The sequence below is a fragment of the Chroicocephalus ridibundus genome, chromosome 3 (assembly GCF_963924245.1).
Source record: "Chroicocephalus ridibundus chromosome 3, bChrRid1.1, whole genome shotgun sequence".
NCBI lineage: Eukaryota > Metazoa > Chordata > Aves > Charadriiformes > Laridae > Chroicocephalus > Chroicocephalus ridibundus.
This window is the reverse complement of record NC_086286.1, coordinates 24,826,540-24,849,099: the sequence shown is the minus strand read 5'-3', so window position 1 is coordinate 24,849,099 and position 22,560 is coordinate 24,826,540. Positions and strand designations below refer to the sequence as shown.

At 41.2% G+C, this 22,560-nt stretch overlaps 1 protein-coding gene across 19 annotated transcripts in view; it reads right to left on the bottom strand.

Annotated features, from left to right (window-relative positions):
• The window catches only part of ESRRG (estrogen related receptor gamma), a 408,609-nt gene that overhangs the window by 350,649 nt on the left and 35,400 nt on the right, over positions 1–22,560 (bottom strand). For 5 of the 19 annotated variants that reach the window (XM_063328437.1, XM_063328447.1, XM_063328445.1 and 2 more), the window contains exons 2-3: positions 4,134–4,179; positions 3,854–3,888 (exon numbers count right to left, since the gene is read on the bottom strand). The exons of 10 other annotated variants lie outside the window; for them this stretch is intronic. Coding sequence is in view for 2 of the 9 variants with exons in the window: in XM_063328434.1 (XP_063184504.1) it covers positions 3,854–3,888; positions 4,134–4,179 (81 nt within the window). In the remaining 7 variants the exon portion in view is untranslated. The remainder of the gene's footprint in view (positions 1–3,853; positions 3,889–4,133; positions 4,180–22,560) is intronic. 4 more of the 19 variants (XM_063328448.1, XM_063328459.1, XM_063328453.1 and 1 more) reach the window with 1 other exon arrangement.

The following is a 22,560-nucleotide window of genomic DNA, read 5'->3' as shown; positions in this document are numbered from 1 at the left end:
ACTGAGCTTTCCTGAAATTGTGTAACATTTGCATGGTATAACACATACTCTTACTTGTTCGCTGCAGTCTGATTCAAAGTGCTATAAATATGTTTGCCCTTTCTGCTAAGCCTGCCTAAGGGATTAGCAACCCCCCAAAAGTTCAGTTGAATATTAACTGCATTAACTTTGCAGACTGTAACATACTGTTACACTCAAACAGCCTACGGTGCAGTATGGATGACTTGCTTAATAAAAAATGTTTTCATGCAAAGCCCTATTGCTAGAAAAAAAGAATCTTGCTCTGTCAAAGGGGGTGACCTCTTCCATTTAACTTCATAAAGCAAACAAATAAAAGGGAGATCTTCACAGGGATGTCCAGAGAAACGCTTAACATTTTGTCTGTCAAACCAGATGGACTTCCTTTGGCAACACAGCACCAGCTCCACTCTACGTTAGAAATTAAGTCAAATCACCATGAAAAAAAAACGTGCAATACAGTAGCAAAGTGTCATCTACCGTAGTAATGTAAAGTTAAAAACTAGAAAAGAAGTATGACTGTTTGTTTACTTATTTTGTTAGGTAAGTAGTGCTTTGTGTGCCAACTCCCATAAAAAACACATGTGCCAAAAGACTTTCCAATGCAAAGTTATATAGCAGTGAAGACAAATAAAAAGAACAGGAAATATTTAAAAGTTGGAAGAGGGAAAGTTGATAGGAGTGTAAAAGGGAGCTGATTTGATAGCTGGTGCTAAAAGTCAAGGAAGAGCAGGTTCTTAAGCCTACTAAGTAAAAAGCTCCCCGGTAGAGGCAGGGTATAACTGGCAGTACCTGATCAAAAGATTAACAAAGAGGAGAAGGAAGAAGAAAACGAGAATGGCTGGGACAAGCTTCTGAAGTTACAAGGTACAAAGTGGGACCAGCGGAGTTGCTTGAAGTATCCAATATATTGTTAAAATACTTCTAAAGATTAAAAAAAAACCTCCTTCATTTAAAATCGCAGTAATATAAAAATGTAGAACATGTCTTTTATCTGTTGAAAACAGAAATTGCATAATACATTTTCTTTGCTTTTATAAAAAAAAATAGATGAAACGAACCTTCTCTATGTTGCTGTGGGAACATGCAACAACTCTCAGAAAGAGCCTGATATCAAATGCCGCAATGAAACCTTTCTCATTCGGTCTTCAAGGATCCCGTATGAACCAATTTGTAAAAAAAGCACTCTCTGATACAAAGAGTCTTGGGTTTAATCAGAAACCAAATAAAAACTTTAAGAATTAGAAACCACATTTCTCCATAATGCTATACACTTACTTGCTTCTTGTCATTCACTCCATTCTGTTGTCTAGAAATAGAGACCAACAATAGATGCTGGCAATTACGCAAGAACTCAAACTGCAGAGAGCTTCAGACCACAGCATTAAACTGGAATTAAAGCTTTACAGGAAAAGAGAAACGTTTCACTCCCTGCAATCGCCTCCCTCCCTTACACGCACACACACACTGCACACCTGCTACCCACCGGCCAGATGGGACTGAATTCTCCTGAATCAGATCTTGGATTTTTAAGCTCAGCTTGAGTTCAACTGGATTTCAAGACATCAAAATATATTATCATTTCACATTTAAAAAGATTACACTGGTGTCCAGGAACTCTTAGTTTCAGTGTTGTTTGCACAATTAGATACGTATTAAAGTGGGATTATCGCCCCAAATGTACTAATACAAATAAATAAGATGCAGCTTTGCAACAACATTTAATTTAATTACATATGCTCGCTTAATGCATGAAAAACAGAAACAAGCTGATTTTATATCATCAGCATATTAAGCGAGATTGGGGATTTAGCTAAGCCGTGGTGACCAGTAGCGTCCATAAAGGCAATTTAACAGCCCAAACTCACTTAAACATTGTAGGAACTGGCCCTTAATGCACAGGTATCATAAAATATTAACATGTGTTAAGAAAAAACTGAGAAGCATTATATTCCCAGAGAATTTGCTAAGCTTGCATAATGTAACATTTATCATCGATAAAGTTTCTTCAGTTAGGAGACCTCTAGCCTGCTCTTCAGAAGGAGGTCTCTGTCTCTCTCTCTGTCTCTCTCAATCTCCACTCCAGCAGCACAGCTCCACCGAGTCCCTGTTTCCTGCACTTCAGTGGGCTGCTCGCAACTGGCAAAGCCACATTTATAACTGGGGCTGGCCTCTGAACTAGTCTTTCTCCGCCTTTTCCATCCGTCCTGAAACCACTTGGAGACTTGCAGGGGGTTAACAAGTCGTCGGCCAGCAGCAAGATGTTCTCCGCAGGGACTGTGGGCATCTGGAAGCTGCTGCCGGTGGTGTTCCGCCAGAGCCGCGTCTGGCAAGCGCCGAGGCGCAGAAATGCGAGTCCTGCTTGCTTGGCCAGCCTTGGACTGACCTTTAGTCATAACGGGGAACAGGAGTTTTGTTAGTGAACACAGAGTTCTGGTCTACACATTTTTTAAATTGATTATTTTATTGATGTAAAGTGCCCAGGTGCCCTCGTGACAGTCACTAATATAGATTTTGAAAATAAAATTAATTAAGGGCCAGTCTGGACCACCTTTACTGTCATCACGTAGTACCCTTTTCTACAAGTAACAATGCTATCAACCAGCGAGCACAAGTATAGTGTTTGTAGAGTATTTCATTACATCTCAAAACACTTGACTATGGAGGTCAAGATCACCGTCACCTATCTACACGCGCGCACGCACACACACACTCACTCCTCTCTCCTACCTTCCAAAAGGGAAACTGAAGCACAGAAAAGTTAACCGACAAAAGCCCGTGCCGGAGTGCCAACGGCGCCGAACGGGGCTCTGTCCCTTCCAGACCGTGGCGAGAGCATGGCACGGCACGGCACGGCACGAGCACAAGCGGGAGCAGGCTGGCACGCAGGCTAATCTGAATTACACTCATCCAGCCCCTGAAATGGTTCCTCATTAGCTGCGGGTTAATGGAGTCCCAATGAGTAGTGTTATTTTCATCCCCTGCCTACTGAACACAAAATTCATTTGCAAATATCCTGTAAAATACTGCAAAGCAAGCCAAAGAGATATGACAACATAAGAGGCATACTATTTATGGAATGCACTTACCGTCATTTAGAAAAGGAAGCTGACATGAGCAACAGCCTAAATTTAGCAACACATTTAGTTTTTATTCACTAGTCACAATGACAACATTTTAGAAGGCTACCGCACACCTTGTGCGCCGAAAGGTTCCACTGAAATCAAGACAGACTTTGATCTGAAAGGAATTTGGGATCAGCTCCTTAATGAATACAACACTGAGTTAAATTAAGGCAATCACCATCTTGACTTTCTATTCCAAGTAGATATAAAATTACATTGATTGCAGGAAATGGTGGCATTCAAACAATATTGCAATGGCCAAAGCCTGAAAGCTAAATTCATTGTCGAGCTAAACTAGGCTTTCAGAGGGCACCATTTGATTTGAGGGAAAAAAGCATCTACAAACCACATATTTTCAATTAATAGTTTAAAAGGCACAGAGTAAGAAAGGAAAAACACTGGTCAATATGCCACATGCCACTCAAACAAGCAAGAGTCTCTGCGTGTACGTACAGATACTGTATATATATATATATACACACACACACGGGTGAATGCACGCATGTGGTTTTGGTGGGGTTTTTTTAAGGCAGGCTGTGCTACAAAGGCCAAATTTGAGATCCAGAAAGATGTAATGTATTTCAGAACAGCCTCAGAATGCTCTTTTGTCCATGCTATCTTTAATTCAAAAGTAATTTCAAATCAACAGCGCGCAAAGTTAAACCTAGTTCTCTTGAAAACTCAGAAAAAGAATTAATTCAAACCCTTACCTTTGGCACCTTAAAGACTTTTGGCCATGACTTACCTGTATAAATAGAAAGAACTAATTTACTACAGAAATGCCCATGGGCAAACATGTTCTGGCTAATGAAGTGTTCAGCTTTTGCATGATTAACCAGCTGGTGGGGGTGGTGTAAAAATCACAGGGCATAAAATAATAAGAAAAATTGATTAGCAGCTCTCTTTTAAAGCACTCTATGAGAAATTTCCTTATTTTTGCTCAGCAGTTTGGAAAGTGACTGTACAGAAAAATAAACTCGAACGACTTACCGAGGAGCCAGGCAGAGACTGCACCAGGCACTCACTCCTCCAAGACCTGCATCGCAGAGAGGTTCAAGTGAAAAGCAAGGTACCAACCAGCGCCATGGCTGGATTACTTAAACAACAGGTCCTGCCACTAGTCATAAAGGTAATTTTCTGCTATGTTGCGAAAGACATTATATAAAGTTAAAAAACTATGACTATGCTTTGAGTCAGTTCAGTTTCTTCCCCAGCGCCCTACTCTTGAGTACCTCGGCTGGCTACAGCTACCCCTCTGAGCCAGTTTAAGAGGTGCCTCCGCATGAGCCAAGGGATTGATACGCTACTCAGAAATAATGCACAGATTTAGGTGATGCTACATTTTGCACTAACTAGGGACAAAAATCCCCTTGCCCTTCCTACCCTGTACAAGGGGTTGCTTACAAGCTCACGTGCTCTGCCCTCAAAATAGGACCTAATTAGTGTACAAATACTTGGCAGACATGTCACGAAAATAAATTTATCATTAACTGTCCCCTAAACCAAGGCAGGGCATCCTGAAGCAGTTTCATTTCATACATATTTGCTCTAGGTCCCTTCAGTTGCGGTACAACTGGCATTTAACACTTTCTTTAAGAAAGAAAACCGCATATTTTTATAGTACAGGATTACTCCAGAAATATCAAACATATATGCAAACATCAAGCATATGCACCAGTAAAAAGAAGCTGCCAAAATTTAAGCTACAGATAATTTGCAATAGGCCACAGTAATAGTCACAGTCCTCTTTACCTTCATTACTTCTGTGGAAAATGCACGTTTTACACCTATTTATGGACTTTTAAAAACTGGTTTATAGCTATGCACTATGGGAGAAGCGGGCAAAGGATCTGCATCTCAGGGATTTGCAACATGTTCCAGCTCTAGGGATGCAGCTGTAACTTTGATGCTGGGACTTCATGGGTTGGGAACTTACATTCACTGTCTTTGGCAATATACAAGCAGTCACCTTACATCCATGGTTCATTTCTAAATGCAACCAGGTATTGCCTCCCAGGGCTTCCCCTCTCATGGCATGTGATGGGATATAATATACCTTCGTATGCCCAGCTACCTGGATATGAATTCAATTCTTAAATCACGCTGGTATACCGTGCGTACTGTGGCTGAAACTATTCAATCATATAATGGGATCCTTTGCGAGGAGTAACAATTTTACCTGAAGGGAGAGTTATTGTGAGAAGAACCAAAGCAGAACTCTGAAGCCCTTTCTCCTTCTTTCCACGACTCCTCCATTTATCTTAATTACCACTTTCTGAAGAAGACAATATCCCTTTAAATGCATCAAAAGAGAGATTTTTTCCATGCTGTTTCCCTATAGGAGCCAGGCAGATTACCCTGAGAACAGATCGCTTCATGCATACACCATACACTTCACTTCACCCAAAGATTCAAACCAAAAAACCGGTCAGGCTTATGCAGGTTAGATAACTCTACAAATATTCCATAGAGGTCTTCGTTTCTTATCACGTACATCTGAGAAAGCTTGTCACTAACTTCACAGTCAGACAAGAGTTCTGACATCAAAGTGGTTTTTGCATGTTTTCGAGGCATTGCCGGATAGGTGGATCTTTCTACACTTGCATAGTTCTTGCTTTTGAGCCTCCTCTAACCTTTTGGAAACGTTTCTACAGATTAGCACTTAGGAAAGTGGGCACAGAGCTGACATAAGCAAACAAAAATAGAGGAAAACAGAAAACACTGGCACGAAGTGACATTTCCCTCAGTACATCAGTTGGGAAACTGCTATGTCCAGATAGAATTCACAATAAAATAGAAGTTTGTAGTTAAGCGAGAAACGGTATTAAATTCCACTGGAGTCTAATTTCTATGGTCATATTTGAATCACGAGCAATTTCTAAAATGTCAGGTATTTCTAACTCTGATCAACCGGGCCCCTGGCAACGCTGGAGCTTGTAAACTGTGTTTGAAGTTATTTTCAAAGATGGTAACCGCCTAATGCAGTTACAACGTAATTTATTAATTGCAGTTGTACTTGCTAAGAAATTATGCTGTGGACTATCTAAGTAACTTCATAATTTTGGCTAGCCTACTTCTTTAAAAAGTAAATGAAAAAAAAAAATAATTCCTGTTTGCCATAGAAAGCGAATGCTTGTTAAAATCATATTGCCTTAAAGGAATTCAGAAATACAGCTATGAGGCACAGCTGTTTTACAGAGGGGAAAAAACTAATTCTTCAGACCCGTATGCTGTACTCCAAAACCTTAATTTAATTATGTTTGTTTCCTTATAAGCAATTGCTTTGGAAGAGCCCCTCAGTGAGTATATGCTGTGTGCTCTGCAGTGGGGTCAAGCACAAGATACAGGCTGCAGACTACAGGTTTAACTTCAAAGAACATGCATACACAAAGGTATTCCGGTGCCTAATTCCACTTATATCAACTCTCAGTGAAACTGATAGAGAGTGAGCACCTCCGAGGACACGATCTTTGACATTAACACAGATTCCTCAACTGGACCCAGGTCTGTGCTTTTTCGGAAAACAAAACAGCAGAAAACAAAACCCATTTTGCTCCGCGGCCTCCTTATCCCCTCCTACACTGGAGTTTCTTTAAGCTTGACCATGGTTCCCAGTAGAGGACACAACAGCCAAACAGGCTGGTCTAATTAACTGGAGTTTTTTATACTAATTAGTAACAACAAGAGCATAAAGCAATCAATAGGACACCTTATGCCACTACTGCTTAAGTCTGCTTTGACTACCTCTGGTTCAGCCGTACCCTTGAAGCGTATTTGGAGGGTTCTTCCTGGCACCCTCCCACGCAGCACCAATTTCTCGTGAAGATGATCTTTTCTATCATACTAAAAATTGATAAGCAACATTGTTAACCCATGTGATGCAGCTAAAAATCAGGTGTAAAGAGCATAACAAGGAGCCAAAAGATATTTTTTTTAATGAAGTATTTTGATTACCTCTAACATGATTATATACTTGACCAGTGAGTAGCACAGCATGACATTCACTCTATTGCAAACCAGCTGCATACAGACTTGTGTAACACACATGTCCCACTCAGGCTCGGGGGGAACCATGCTCTCTTGCTTCACTGTATGTTCAGCAACTTACTTTTAATTTTGTATGAAAAAACAACTCAAGGATTTATTCCAAGGCCATTTTAAACTCTTTCTGAATAACTTCTGAAGGACAGCTGGCAAGAAAGTAGTATGTTTAAAAAAGAGATAAATACAGAAAACCTGTAAACCATCTTCTCCAATATAGAGACTGAACTGCTAAAATTAGTTCCTGGAATTTCTCCTTTGGGTGCCAGTCTGAGACTTGTTCCAAGTGACCACTAACCAACAATCCTGACTTTGAAATGTTCCACAACTAGTCAGTAAGACCTATTTGCTGATTAGGTGCATGCAACTCCCTCTCAAAACATCACATATTTGTAACCTTATTTTAAAAATGCACTTTCATTCCAGTGTCCTGAAACTAACTGTACAAATACAAAGAACTCAGATGCCCTCTCAACCCCCACTGGAAGTGACAAGTGAGTCCTTCTAAAATTGCAGACACACGCTGTCAAGTGCAGGTGTTTGTAAACAAGTTTGGAAATGTTTCTAATTATAAACCATAGGAGTTAAAATTAGAAGTCCAATCCGCTAGCTTTAAAAAAAGAACTTCCAAAAGGGTTCATCTAAATGAGAGCAACCAGTGACATCTAATTTAGTTGCAAGAGTAGAACTTCTGTGCAGAGCAGCATACCGCTCTTCAAACTTTCCACTGAGTTACAATACATTTCATTTAAAAAAAAAAAATTATAAGAATTTTAATTTGCTGTCATACTGCGATACTGTATATTTGAATGTGCAATCTAAAAATACCCTATTCACAGTTCTCCTGCATTTCATATAATTAAAAAGAAGAAAAAAAAATGTTCCCAAAACTTCTGAATCTGTCTTGGCTGCCAACATCAAAGTTCAGCTTTTATGGGGAATTTCCCACGTTGACCTTCTGACAACTCAAACCAAATTCTGCTTGAAGGAGCCTTACTCTTCTGGATGAATCTCCCCCGTTAACCTCACCTACTGCAAAGCTTGGCTTACCCTGCCCTGGCACGAACTGCCAAGGGATGAAACCGGGGAGGGCAAAAGTCATCCCAGAGCTCTGACTGGTGCAGATCTTGGGATGCTGTCACTGAACTGGTTGAGTCTCAGCCTTGCCTTCACCACTCTGGTGTGGAGGTCAGAAATGTAGCTTAAAGAAGTCACATACTTTGACTGACACGTCAGACAGGGGTCAGAGGGAGGCCAATCCTGCTGTCCTTGTACACCCCAAACTGCGTTTGTAATGCACTATGATGAGATAGCGCAGGCAAAACAGTGGACTTTACCTCTGCAAAAGGTTTGTGAGAAAGCAGAGGTTTTACCAGACTCAAGGGGACATGGTTCTCTTTTTAGGGGAAAACAGGTTAATACTGGAATCTCTTGATCTTCACTTTTATTTCTTAAGGGAAATACAAGAGCACATTTGAGCATGTCAGAATAGCTTTGGCTGATTACAAGTGAGCAAACATGAAATAATTTCAGACAGACTTGACTACAGCCTCGCTTCAAGCAAGGGGTGGTCTCTTGCTGCACTATCCTGAAAAAGCTGGAATGGGAAATGGGCTAAATGGTGAGGACCTGCTCCAGGAATGGGATGGGACCGGCCCTGCTCAGCAGACATCCCTCTGTGAGGGGGCAGGGGACTGACAGCTGCTGCACGGCCAGCCTCCTCCTCCTCTACCAGGATCTTATATGACAGAGGAAAAACCGGAACCCTCAAAAACCAGGACAGTAAGCAAGTTGCTCTTGTCCCATCACACCGAGGGAGCTAGTTCACATCATAACCACTACCCATCCCTTCCTTCTTCTTTCTTTCCTTTTCTTTTTGGCATTCTCTGTGTAAAAACAATAGCAGCTTCCACATTTTTTCTGGACAGCATTTTGGAACTCACTGCCTTCAACAAACTTGACCGTACCAGTTTAGTGCCCATCTTGTAGCTAGCAAGCACCGTGCTGCATCAGAGTGAAGATACAAATGTGCTTTCAAACCGGGAGCCTTGCAACTGGGGCTTCCTTTGCTGCAAGCCATGGAAAGAACCTGGAATTGCTTACCACTTCAACCAACCCCCTGTTTTTTTGGTGTTACTGACATGAGCAAGGGCTGGAGAAGCTGAGTTCTCCACTTTGGTGAAAGGACCACAGTAAGTGGAAGCAGAGTGAAGGCTCATCTCACCTGCTTCTGACAGCAGCTGGTGGTCGCTCCCCCTCTTTTCCTTGGCTTGGCTACCTGGTCCTCCCCTTTCCTGGCCGGTGCAGTGAGAGCTCCCCCTCCTGTTCCAGCCTAACCAATGTTAGACCTTGTCCTACTGGAAGCGTGGCCAGAGTGAAGAGAGCAGGTTCAAAGGCAGTCTCAGTGAGCTAGTTTTCCTGCAAGAAACTAGCACCAAAATTAATTCCCTGAGGAGGAAATAGTATAACCTTCCAATTAAAACCTATGTGAATATATTTCTTTGTTAAACATATATATATACGTGCACATGCACAGGTTTGTATACATACTCTGACACGTATATACTATATATATTGCGTATATACATATATATGTGCACACACACACATATAGCACTGCAAATCTTTAATGGTACTAATCTCATCACTATTTTAATTCCAAGTATAAAAGTCATTAGCTTCTACAAGCCCATCTAACTTCTGAAGCATCTAAGCTTCTGCATGTACCTGTACTGTGTTCAGCTGGAACAGTTCGTTTTAGCCTAAATGAATACATTAGAGCGGTGTTTGCAAATTTAAAACAAAACAAGACAAAACAAAACAGGCTTTTCACTGGGTATATAAATATTTTAACTAACAATATGTATGTATTTAGGAGATTCAGCACCAAAGTCTACATCAGATAGGGCAATTAACCCATTACAGTTTTTCTAAGTTATTAGATAAAACAAAATACATTTAGGAAATGCTTAATCAGACTTAAATTAAGCATTTGAGTGATAAAATAATCTCAGATAGCGATTTATTTCTAATGTTTTCTGCACGCTCAAAATGAAAGCATGAAGAGCAGCACAATTGCATATATCTTCTACCAAAAATAGCTGAAAAATACTATAGAAGAGTGCCTGCTGGGTTGGTTATAAAAGTAAAGTATAATCCATTAACTGCTAATTAGAAGCATCAGAAGCAGGCTTTGCTGCAATAAGAGCTGGCCCCTAAGTAGATGTTTCTGTAACCATTTAAAGGCACAGCGTTTCTCCAGTTGCTGAGAATGGAGCTTGGATGGTTTCAGCATAAAGGCCATGTGAAAAGAGACTATGGCACTTGGCCATGTTACCCAGCTGTTTTCTAAATATGATGACAGGTGCCATTTTTTCCATTTGATCGTGGAACGTAATACATCTTCAAACAAATTTTCCCCAACTAGTCTGGTACAGTTACATTTCAGAGATTCAAATATAAGAATGTTTTTTTTTCTCTGACAGACACATATTGCAGAGTCTTTGGCAGATACTTCATTATCTGCCTTTTTCTCAAAGCTGATTTTTGTTATGTGTATTATTTTGCGTTTCACTGCTATTGGAGAAGGGAAAGAAAAAGTACTTGGGCAAAGTTTAATTCTGAAGGAATTTTAAAAAAACAAAAAAAAAAAGGAAAAAACTACTATTTATAATTAGAATTAAGAAATTAGCCTTGCAATAAGGAAGGATTCTCTTCCTCTTTGTCCACTACTTCCTAAAGGATGAGAAGTACTCCCATAATTTCTCCTATTCTTTATCTGACTAACTACCTGGTCAAACTAAGCTCCTTTCCAACTACTGAAGGCCAAAAAGGCCTTTTGATCCAGTTGCCTATCAAAACGCTTTAAGGGGTCGGGGCAAAAAAAGGTGAAGCCAAAAGAAATGCCAGTACCACAGCTCCCTGCAGAAGCAGCCAAGACCCAGAAAGCAGCAATTATGGACATGAGCAACAAAGAGATGATGATGCCTTGAAATGAATGACAGGCTCCCAAACCCCATCCATGCTGGATGCGGAGCCAAAGGGAGCTCGGCTTCCTCCAGGGCTTGAGTGGCCTCAACCAGTGGATGATGACAGGATACAAGTCAGGCTGCATAACTTGAAGAATCAGGAAAAAAACAAGCAGATAACTAACTTCCCCTGTTAAGAAAAGGCACATAGCTAACATGAGGGGAAACAGCTCAGGTCAACATTTTGGGCTTTTCATCTACATGCATCAACCAGCTAGTAAACAAAGGAAGAAAGTTTGTGTGGGGCAGGAAATGAGGGCATTTAGTTTTTTTTCCTCTCTGCCCTATTTTCATTTACAAACACCGAAGAAACTTGTTTCTTTTAAAATGGTGAAACAGGGTCATCCATTCAGAAAAACTAAGATGTTAAAGAATCCTTTTCTGAAGGTAAACATCTAAGAAACACTAAAACTGTGTCTACAGTAGAAATAATAAAATGCAATTTAGCTTAAACCAGCGTCTTAAATATGTGTTAACCCTGGCAGCGGCTGTTACAAGGCAAATGAGTATATCTGTTTTCATTCTGTATGTAAGAAAACAACCATAAAATGCCCCAAAGCCGTGGAGGGAGTCAGTGTCAAAGACATGATTAGTAGTTCAGAAGTTATCTGATTCGGGTCACATGGTGTTCCAAAAACCATACCTAAATATAGCATGCAAGAGATCCGCACAAAGAGCAATCCCATCATGGGAGCACACTAAACTCTCCACAAAATTAATTAGGGTTATTTTGAGGCAACCAAAGGAAAGCAAGGAGGGAAAAATCAGCCCTTGCCCTGACCAGTTCTGCAAGAGCAGATGTCACTGGTGTGGACAAGCCCCAGTTTGCAGCCCAGGCATGTAGGGAGATGCTTAGGTTCCTGGGGGAAACCCCACATGGCGCTAACATGGAAGGTGGGCGGAGGGCACGGTATGGCTGTATTAAGGAATATAGGTCCTTGGGGAAGAGGATGATCCTGCCGGTAAAGGGCCTGGCAGGTAACGTGGGCGTAAATACCCAGGCAGGAAGCCAACGCTTGGGCTGCTGCTTGTAGCTGCTAACGGCATCCCTCTAACAGAGAAAATAAACACCTTTTTGGAAAGGGAAGGTCCATGTAAATGATACCCTCGGTGCAGACCAAGCCTCTGGGAAAAGCTAATGCTTCCCAAGGCAGAATGGAAAGAAAATTCCCTGCTGGAAGTTGTTACCTCTGAAATCCTCCATTAGGACTGCCCCTTACCAAGGAGGTGGATTTTCTCATGAAACGCAGCCTATACAGTTAATTCTAACAGTCTTCCCTACCTTTAGGCATCAGGAGCAATCTTATGGAAAAGCATACAAAACATCCGCAAAAGGCAGCAGGAACAGGAGAAAGGGAGGAGTGTTCCTTGGGCCTCTCACATTTCTCCGTAAAGTGGGAATGCTGTTTCCTACATTTCCTGAACACCGAATTGCCATTCGGTTTCTGACCGCCACTAATTTACAAGCTGATTTCAGCAAGCTGCCCCGGTTCACAATTTGCCTATAAAACCTTTTAAAAAAAATTGTAACAGTCTGCTCATGAATGCCATGGTGAAGGTTTTAGGATGACCACAATGACTGATCACCTTTGCTCCTACGTACGGGGGAAACCCCGTCCTTCACTCAAGCATTAGAACAAGCAGGACCAACATTGATGTGACGTTGAAGGCCAAGGCAAAGCTGAAGCAGGGGCTATGGAGAGCAGGGGAGAGAGGAGGACAAAGCTGAGGAGAGGCGGCATTGTGAGGAGTGCTGCTGTCGGCGCGTAGAGAGCAGGCTCTCAAGCCCAAACTGTGTAGCAGGTGCTCCAGAAGGCAGGTAAGGAACAGTCTGAGCGCGTGTGGGACACAAACTGCACATTTCGGCTTGAACGCTTCGGGCCATTAGCAGGTGCTTCAGGCAGTCATCCAAATCAAAGTAAGAAAGTGGAAAGAGCCAAATGCTGGTTAAAGAGGTTTGCAAACGTGAAAATCCCAGCGTGGGCAGATAAAACGTTTCCCTGGTTGTGAGACAAGGCTAGTAAGAAAAGAAGAAACAAACAAAAAGCATATGCAATTTTTGTAAAAAAGGCAACGTTGGGGATTTTACTATCCTGTACTTAAGCCCCGAGATGCAAATGTGGGCTGGGATGCTGAGATCAGCAGTTACATGGCCTTGGGTGGTTAGAGACAAGACAGAAAAGAGCTGGCATTTGGGGAAAATAGAGGGCCCATTTGATAACGCTTCACTTGAGCGTAAGAGGGTTTCCCCTGTGGGTATTGTCCCAAAGAAAGCTCCAGGCAAGTTTAGACTGGTTCATTACCTGTCACATCCAGAAGGTGAGTCGGTTAATGATTACACTGGCTCCCTTTTGACTTCAGTTTCACGTGTTTTCAATCCGAGAACTGCGCTCTTATCAACTCAAATACCACTCATGACAAACAGAAATATGGAGGGAATCTGCTTTTCAGTTGCTCACAGTACTTCTATAGTTATTTTATTTACCAGGATTTCACTGGCGGTTTGCAAACCATATTTTTGTTAGCTAATACACAGCACTTACAACCCATGTTGTGGGAGGTGTCACTTTTCTATATAAAAGTATAGGTCAGAGACCTGGCACTTGCTTTATTAGGATTAGTCTCCAAAGGGCACAATATTGGGGCCCTGAAGGTTTCCTTATAAAAGGTGAATATCTCCTTCCTCAAGGGTTAATTCCCTGGGGTCTCCTCAACCTGGAACAACACTACTTGGTTTAAGTTACCTTACACAAACATAACAAATAGGACTGGCTACTACAAACAGTTGTCGGTGCAGGCTAACTATATTGGCCAATGATAGTATATTTAAATCAGATGGTCACTTGAACATTATTGGTAAAGTTCTCCTCGCTGAGGGTTGCATCCTTTGCCAGAGGCTAGCAGGCTTGACAGAAGGAGAGAAACAAATTCCTTTCATCAGAGTAACATGAGTCAATATGTGGAAAGATACTTCCATCTGCTCTGTGTTTCTGGTGACATGACATTACCGTATAATTTGGTATACATTTCTAACAGAATAGATAAAACAAGATGGCTCGGCAAGCATCATTTATGTCCCACATCTATGTGAAGTTCTCTCAAACCATTTTCAACGTATGGCGCTATATGAGCAGCTAAGACTCGCAATGGGAATGCTGGAGGGAAAAACACATTGCTGTGTATTTCAGAGAGTTATGGCACAGACAGACATCTATGGTGCGCTTCTAAAAAGAAACACATTATATTTCTCAAAGCACTCTCTGAAGAGGCACATTTGGTCAGCTACAGAAATCACCAAAGGAACCTGCTGTGTCCAGCAACTTGCAGACACACACAACTTACTAGAGGTAACTCATCAGTAGAGTGGCCTGTGCTGCTTCCGCAATAATTTCGTGTCCCTGTATGTTACCCTGGGCCTTTCATGGTCTGTGGGCAGCAAATCGGCTGAGCCAAAAGGGAAGGTTCCACCTGACTAGGCCAGTAGGAGCTATATTAAGCTTGTCTCAGCTGGAGGTCATTCTGCATATTTTGAAGGCTGCCTTCTTGCTAGTTGGTCAAGCAATCGGTGTCCAGAAATTAAGAACCTAATTCTTATAACACTCATAATATAGAGAACACTTCTGAAGTCCAGACCCTACATATGTAAATGTTTTAATTTCTAAAATGTTTGACTAAAGCCATTTCTTTCAGGGCCAAGCAGGCTCTTGGGTTTGTTAAGCAGTTGCTTCATGTCTCATTCCTAGTAGGCTGCTGGTATCCCTGCAGCCAAGAATTCATTTTCACAATTCCAAAACATTTTTTGATACTTCCTGACCAAATGGCTTTGCAGTGGAAAATGATTTCTGCCACCATCTGTTGTTACAAAGTTCGGAAGTGCTAGCATTTTCCTTCAAGAGGGAAGAAGTTGGGGAGGACGCATGGCCAATCCCAATGGAACAGATATTCTTTTCCTTACTGTCACTTTATAGGGAAGGCTTGGCCTATTTCTCAGCAGCTGTGAAATTGTCATCAGCAGGATTCTTTACAAAGCTTGGTGGCATATGGAATATATTGCTCACTTCTTAGTACTGTAAAAACAACCTTGCTGCATAACTGAGCTAGGCAAAGAAAGCAGGTGCTTGATAAAAAAATCCATCATGCATCAAGCCTCTACAGACTTTGTAGAAACTCTAGACAAGGATATTTTGGAGACAAGTATGTTTTCAAATTAACTAAATAATATTTTGGAGAAGCTCCTAGGCTTTAGAGGTGGGACAGTCTCTTAAAAACGAGCAGGTGAAATCACCGTATCACAGGAAAACGGCATATTCTGCCATTCACAAAGGCAACACTCACATTCCACACTGAAGGGAAGCGTCATATCCCCTCTGCGAAACGCTAAAACTGCAAGGGTCCAGTCTCCATTTCTGATGCAATAGGAGACTATTTATTTAACATCAGTTTTAGGTCATCTCTTTCTGCCACAGCTTGGCCTTATTTTTACAGCTGCGGACTAGCCAAGAAGTAAATTAAACAAAATAATAATAATAAAAAAACTCCAAGGCATTCTGGTGACCATACACACTGAATTACAAATACAGGGCTAGAACTGCAGGAGTTCAAGTTCTCACTACAGAGGACACCCAAAGAGCAACAAGAGAGAAACAAGCTTGTTGAATTTCCTTGACTCTCCAGCACAAAGTATGACAGCATTTTCATACACTGCCAGAAAAAACCTAATAGAAGCTGTCAGAAAAGGGATTATGATGACAAGTAGTTAATGTCCCCACTGCTATATATTCCACGGTGAATCTCCACTCAGCTATCCACACGTATACGAGCACATACATATTCACGGTCATCTATGTCCTGCTGTATCTAGGAGAACAGCCACAGCAGGTGAAACCAAAGGGCCGCTTAGGCTTACTGGCTTGTTCGGGACAGTGGCAAACAGCAGATGCTTAGTGAAGGTCATGGGGCAGGCATATAGTGACAATTCCCCAGACTGCTCTTCCCAACATCCATCTATTTGTGGCTCAGGCTTCCTTTAACACAATACATGTGATTTTTCCACACTAGCAATCCACTTTTAGAAATATTCATTAGCAGTTACAGACACTGTTTCAGAGCAAGGGTCTTCAGCTACACGGGATGCTCCTTGTACTAAGCGAGCTACCTCATATCAATATGAAGAAATCAAGCCTGCTGCCCTCATCCCAGAGGAGAAGGCAAAACAAGCGTTTGGGCAGCATGTGCTGCTCCAACTGCTACACAGTTCTGCGCATAGTCCAGCAGAGAAGAGGGGCCTGCTGCAGCCATTACATTGCACAGCAGGAAAGATCCTTCTGTGATGGTGGCGACTTGAAAGTCTTGCCCTAGAGATTATGTTTTTAAACGGCACACATTCTAATAAAGCCATACATACAGATCTGTCATGGGTGGGGCTCTGCAACTAGCCATCAGTCTCCCGTCACTGTTCAGAGAGGGCAGAGCGGCCTCGTAGCAGAACGGGATAGGGAGCACATTGCAGGACGCCGAAGAAGTACCAGCTACGTGGACAATCATGGGACAGCGGGTACCTGTCACCTCCCCCCAGTAATGCACGGAGAGGGACAGTCCTCTTCCAGAGGCATACAAAAAAATAGTTGTTGTTCAGGGTTTGATAAGTTTGCTATTTATGCACCTCCTTATTGCACAAATAGCTGCTGCATCCTTTACCACCCAATAACATGTGATTAAGCCAGAAAAAAGAGGCTGAAGGAAAGAGCCAGCGTGCAAGAACAAAAGGCTCTCCTAGCAGTTTCACACTCTATTCATACAATGCACAAACCAGAACTTAATACAGACTAAAGCCTACTGTATAACTAAGCAGACTTAAAAGACACTTAGCTCTTTTATAATGGTTTTCATCCAGAAATCTCAAAATATTTTACAAAGGTGTGCAGACTGGGGAAGTGCCAGAATGCAGCCCACTGCTCTTGACTCCCAGGCCTTTGCTCTTTCCGTTAGCTAGTCTAGCTACTACTACATGCATAAGTAAAACTTCATGTAAGACGCAATCCTCCTTTCAGTTACAGTAGGAAAGCAGACAATAATCAAACTATAAATGCCTCTTCTCAAAACTCCTATTCTCTTCCACGTATAAAGGAAAAAATAGGCTTACCAATCATCAAGACAAAATAAAAATTATGGTGATAGAGGAAAAAAAGAGAAAACGACGAAGAGTTTGCTAGAAATAGGGAAAAGTTAATATTTTCCTCCAAAAGAGACAAGCTTGCAGAAATTACCACAGCAGTAGGGTTTCATAACAAAGTTCAAATGGCCAACATGGAACAAATAAAAATTTGGGAAGCTCAAAGTTTTACTTTCAGTGTGACCCGTCAAAATCAGTATGGAGAGCAAAGTGAGTCAATAAACCATACTGGTGTTCACCTGTATTCTCAAACCAGAAAACTACTCTGTCAACAAACAAGTTTCGATCCTTGCTACAAAAGTGGGAATCCACAGTAACACCTCAAAAGACAGCAGCTAATTCAGCTAAATTCCAGATTTACACCTATGAAGCCACATTTCTGATTTTTAAGTCTTTGTTGAACAAATTGTGTTTAGCATACATCAATGCCTGTTGGCTTCTGAACAAGGGAGGTAGCTAATATAAACTGTATTAAAAAGAATGCATGTCAAAGCTTTTCTTTTTTTCTTTTTTTTTTTTTTTTAAGGTTTGCAATGGACATAGTATTGTTCAGAACAAAAAGGAAAATATCTACCAAAATTTTATCTCCATTCTCTCCAGTTAGAACTGCTGGCTAATGAGTGAGTTTGTGTAAACACAGTTCAAAGGAGACATAAATAGCATCTTCTTAAGCTAGTGATTTTCACCACAGGCCATCTAAAACAGGAGTTAAGAGTGGCCCTAAAACAGATCCCCTCTGTGTTCACCTAAATCCGTTTATTTTTGTTTTGCTCCATTTTAATGTATGTATACATCCTGCATTTTCAGCTTGTCTTTTCAGCCCACTCCCATCCTCCGCACTCCCGACCTGTCAGCCAGACTCCAGGGACGGGAATTAAAAATGACCACGTTTAAAATCTGTGCCTCTCTGCGTAACAGACTTTACAGAGGCAGAAAGACTAAAAAGCTGAAAAGTTCCCCACGGTCTTTGCCTATTAAAGTCCACAGCTTGCCAACAGCAGGCCATGTTTTAGTGTCAAAGAACAGGGCACCGGCTTGCATTTCTGTGCGGTGGGAAGTGCTGGGGCAATCCTGCCTCTTTACATTTCAGATCACACTGTTCGTGAAGAAAGTCAACAACACTGGGATGCTCAAAACCACCCTGTAGTATTACACGGAGGCTGCAAGATGCTTGCTGAGAAATAGCGCTGACACCAGAATACGGCCGATTCAGCTTGAGCAATAAAAAAAATTATTTTTGGTCAGCTCAGGCAGCATTTGATTAAAATAGGATTAAATCCTCATCACGCTTGCTTAAAAATCATTTTACACCTATCCCATTAGGCTGTATCGTTCCCCGTCTTACAATATTTTCCACCATTAAAAAGAAAGGGGTAAGTTTCTCTTCACCAAATGAGCCAAGAGGCACGCAAAGTCCTTGAAAAGAGTAACGCAAGGAAATAGAAGGAAGGATTCGGTCAACTGGCAACCAAACAGAAGCCTTCTGCTATTTCCCACTGAGAAGTAACAGTATCTGGGCTATAGATATGTTTGTCAAACATATCTATAGCAGGGATAATTAAGTTAGTGCAGCAAACTAGGTGCATGCTTTGAAGTGTTCCTGCAGTTGCTATACTAACCTTTCTTTCACCTGGTAGGTTAAGCTCACCATCTCCTCACACATATTTGCAGACTCGTGACCTATCCTCTGTCCTCATTATCACATCGCTTCTGATAGCTGAACGTCTTGGAAATGATATTCAAAGGTTTTGTTATAAATAAAGGAGACTAACGGAAGCCTAAATACAGACCGCTGTCACAGAAGAATAACCGCCTGGAATTTCTTATGGCTTCTTTCTGTCAAGGAGTTCGCATACTTTACAAACGAACAAATATTCCTAACAAGGTAGGTATTACTATTTTTGCTTCTTCAAGGCCTCTTATGATTACCATCCAAAAGCTTGATCCACGGTTTCCTGTAACTGGAAAAACTGGGGGGAAAAAAAATAATTCTTGCCCTGCTTTGCAAAAAGCCCGGCAGATGTTTAAATTTCTATGCTGGTATTACTCAAAATAACAGAGTCAAAATATAAAATAGAACGCTTTAAACCCCCTGTCTTTGGCAGTATTTTTTCATTCCGTAATATTCCTAGCAGCGATACCTTTCCTGTAAAGATCAAACCTAACGTGATGGTGAGGATTCTGCTGCAGTCTGCACTGGGGTTTCCATCACCAGTGAGGAGAGCACTGCGGGAGTATACAGAATCTACAACGAGAGACAGACTGATTCCCACTGATCTCAGCGAAGCCAACACTTTATCCTGTATGCTTTTCCATACAGCTGGAGCACGATTTCATATGCAAAGATCCTCACTTACCTACATCCTCCTACAAATCGGAGTTCTCCGCTGCCTGTTCTTCACCCAAATCAATCGGGGCCTAGTGCAAGCCTTACTTTTTCTACATTAGGTTTCTACGGCAAAAAAATATTATTACCTTTACTTAAATCGGTGTATTTCTAACTGGGCTAGGACCCTGCACACACAAGACAGTTTCAAGACAGTGACTTGTAGCCCAGTGGACTGGATTGGCACACGCATTCCTGAATTTCACTCCACACAGAAGTAATTGGCATTTACTCCTAAGCCCTCCTCTATTATACAATTTCTACTTATTTTGTTAGACACACCTGAATTTTGAGTATTTATGGATCTGAGAAATCCTAGTTCAGACATGAGCACTATTGACAGAGCAAGTCACTGCTCTAACTGTCCTTGTAGTGTCCGTCCTGTGGGAACATACGGGCCTTCATTTCCCAGCAACATCAACCAGAGACATACATTTTAACCTATTCACTCAGCAAAAACAGGAAAAACACCCTCTTGCTGCATTTGATTGTTGTACCTTTGCCTTTATTTCCAAGTTAATCCTCAGTTGCAGCTATTGTCCCAGGTATTTAATTTCACAGGATGCTCTCTGACTGGCTGAAGTCATATCTCTATTTTATATGAGGGCAAAAAAATCTCACCTGTAGTCCTTTATCCGTACCCATAAAACAACCCATAAAAATGCCTTAAAAGAGTCAAGCAGCAGACTTACCTCCTGTACCTCAGCTGCTTGCAGAGAGACACAGCAAATAAGCAGGACAAGGCTCGGAAGGTTGCCTCAAAAACAAGACATCTCGCTTTTACGACGGTTCGTGTCACCAGCGCTGACGTGGTGCCCGCAGCCTGACCGGCAGCCGGGGACCCCAGCGCATGGACCCGCCGTCAGTACCGGGAAGCGATGGTGAGCAAGGAAGACCAAACCTCCTCCTACGTGCAAACTCAAGATTCAATTTTCTGCAAGGTTACCCCCAATAATTAAAAGGTTCTGTAATTTATCCTTAAAAGTTAGTCACGATGGGATCCATTGGAATCGATCTGTTATCTTTTACCTCCACATGTACCGTGCGTGTGCATACCGTATGTAATATGGTTTACCAGCTGAACGCTGGCAACATTTTCCACTAATTGCGAGAGTTACTAAACTGAACCTTAACTAAAATTAAGTTGACTATTAAAAGCTCAATGAGTAACCCAGCAAACGGAAGCGCTGTATATAGGATTTAGCAAGCACGCAAGTGATCTGGCAACCACCAAGGCACAATATTTGCTGAACTTCCTATACCTAAAATTGGTTCCATACAATAGTCATACGTTCATTATGTATGATGATTTAACACTCACGGTACCAGCTCCTTGCTGCAACTGGCCAGCAATGGGTTTCTTTATGTCACCTTACTATGCTATACCTACTTTGTGCTCGGTTTTCTCATTCTGTGTAACATATTAGTGTCCTCATTTAAGTCCAGGAGTAGCTCTTCTGCAATAAAAAGAGGTAAAACAGCAAGACAGGAACACTCACAAGACTACCCCTAACAAGTCTTATGAAACCATTGGTCCTTCAAATGCCACAGTGAGATTATGTGACAAATAATTCAAAAGTACAAATGAAATTATGAACACGTGCTTAGGAGCCATTGTTTGTGTGTATTAAAATACTAAAATAAATGTGTAATAATTCAAGCATGCTATTCCGAAAGCACAAAGTTAGTGGATTGAAAGTTACAGGTTAATTTATAACATACGCTCTCCATTAAAATAACAGATCTCCCTGTATCAGTTAAAAATACATGAATAATATTCTTAGCTATTAAGATGTCATTATCATAGATAGTTCTACAAATTTTAGCTACCTCAGTATAAACACAACTGGGCTTTGAAAGAAATACACATAGCACTTGGTATTACATGTTTATTCACTATATATAGACTTTTTATGATTGCAGTTTCTAAATTTTTTTGGTGCTTGTATAGTTTCTAGGCTGCTATACCTCTATACAAATATGTTTTACGTTCTGTATTGTTGTTTTCAGGACTGTACATAAATCAAAAGCAGCAATAAATAATATTAAGGTTGCATGCAGTCCAGCTATCTTTGACAAATTAGAAAACTAGGGATTCCTGGAGAAAAAGTTCTCTTTTTCAGAAGGAAAAATAAATAAATGAATAAATAGACGAAAAACTTTTACCTGTTACTGTGGAGAAAAGGTAAAGGCAAATACCTGACAACTCTGGCATAAAAAGATGGAATGATTCAGGAAAAATTCTAACCGACTTCCTAAATACTGTGCCCTCAAAAAAAAAATCCAATATTTTAAAAAACAGAAGGTCAAAGTGAACATATGCAGAGTTACATGAAAGAGTTAAAGTTATTGATGAAAGACTATTTGCTGATAAGGATGTATCTATTTGAAATAGGATAGCATTTGGGACTACTCGTACAAAAGTCTACAGAAAACTGATAAATCAAGGAACTGAGCAGGATTTAAACAAACAACAGACATGGCTGAGAACACATGAAATGTCACGAGTACAGCTGAGAAATAAGTGATGGCACAGGACCACTTACTCAGCTACTAACAAGACATTATTTGCTTTGGCCTCCGCAGAGCGAGACAGCTATCAATCCAGCCACAGCTCCAGAAATTCTTGAGACTGAAGCCCTAAAAAAGTGATTCTTATTTCTGGGTGCGCACACAGAGCACCCCAACAAGCCTGGCTTTCAAAAGCCAAAACATCCACCATGTATCACAGAGTCAGATGAAACCTTAAGTCACTTCTTGCAGACGAGTTCTTTCCCCCAAAGTGCTTCC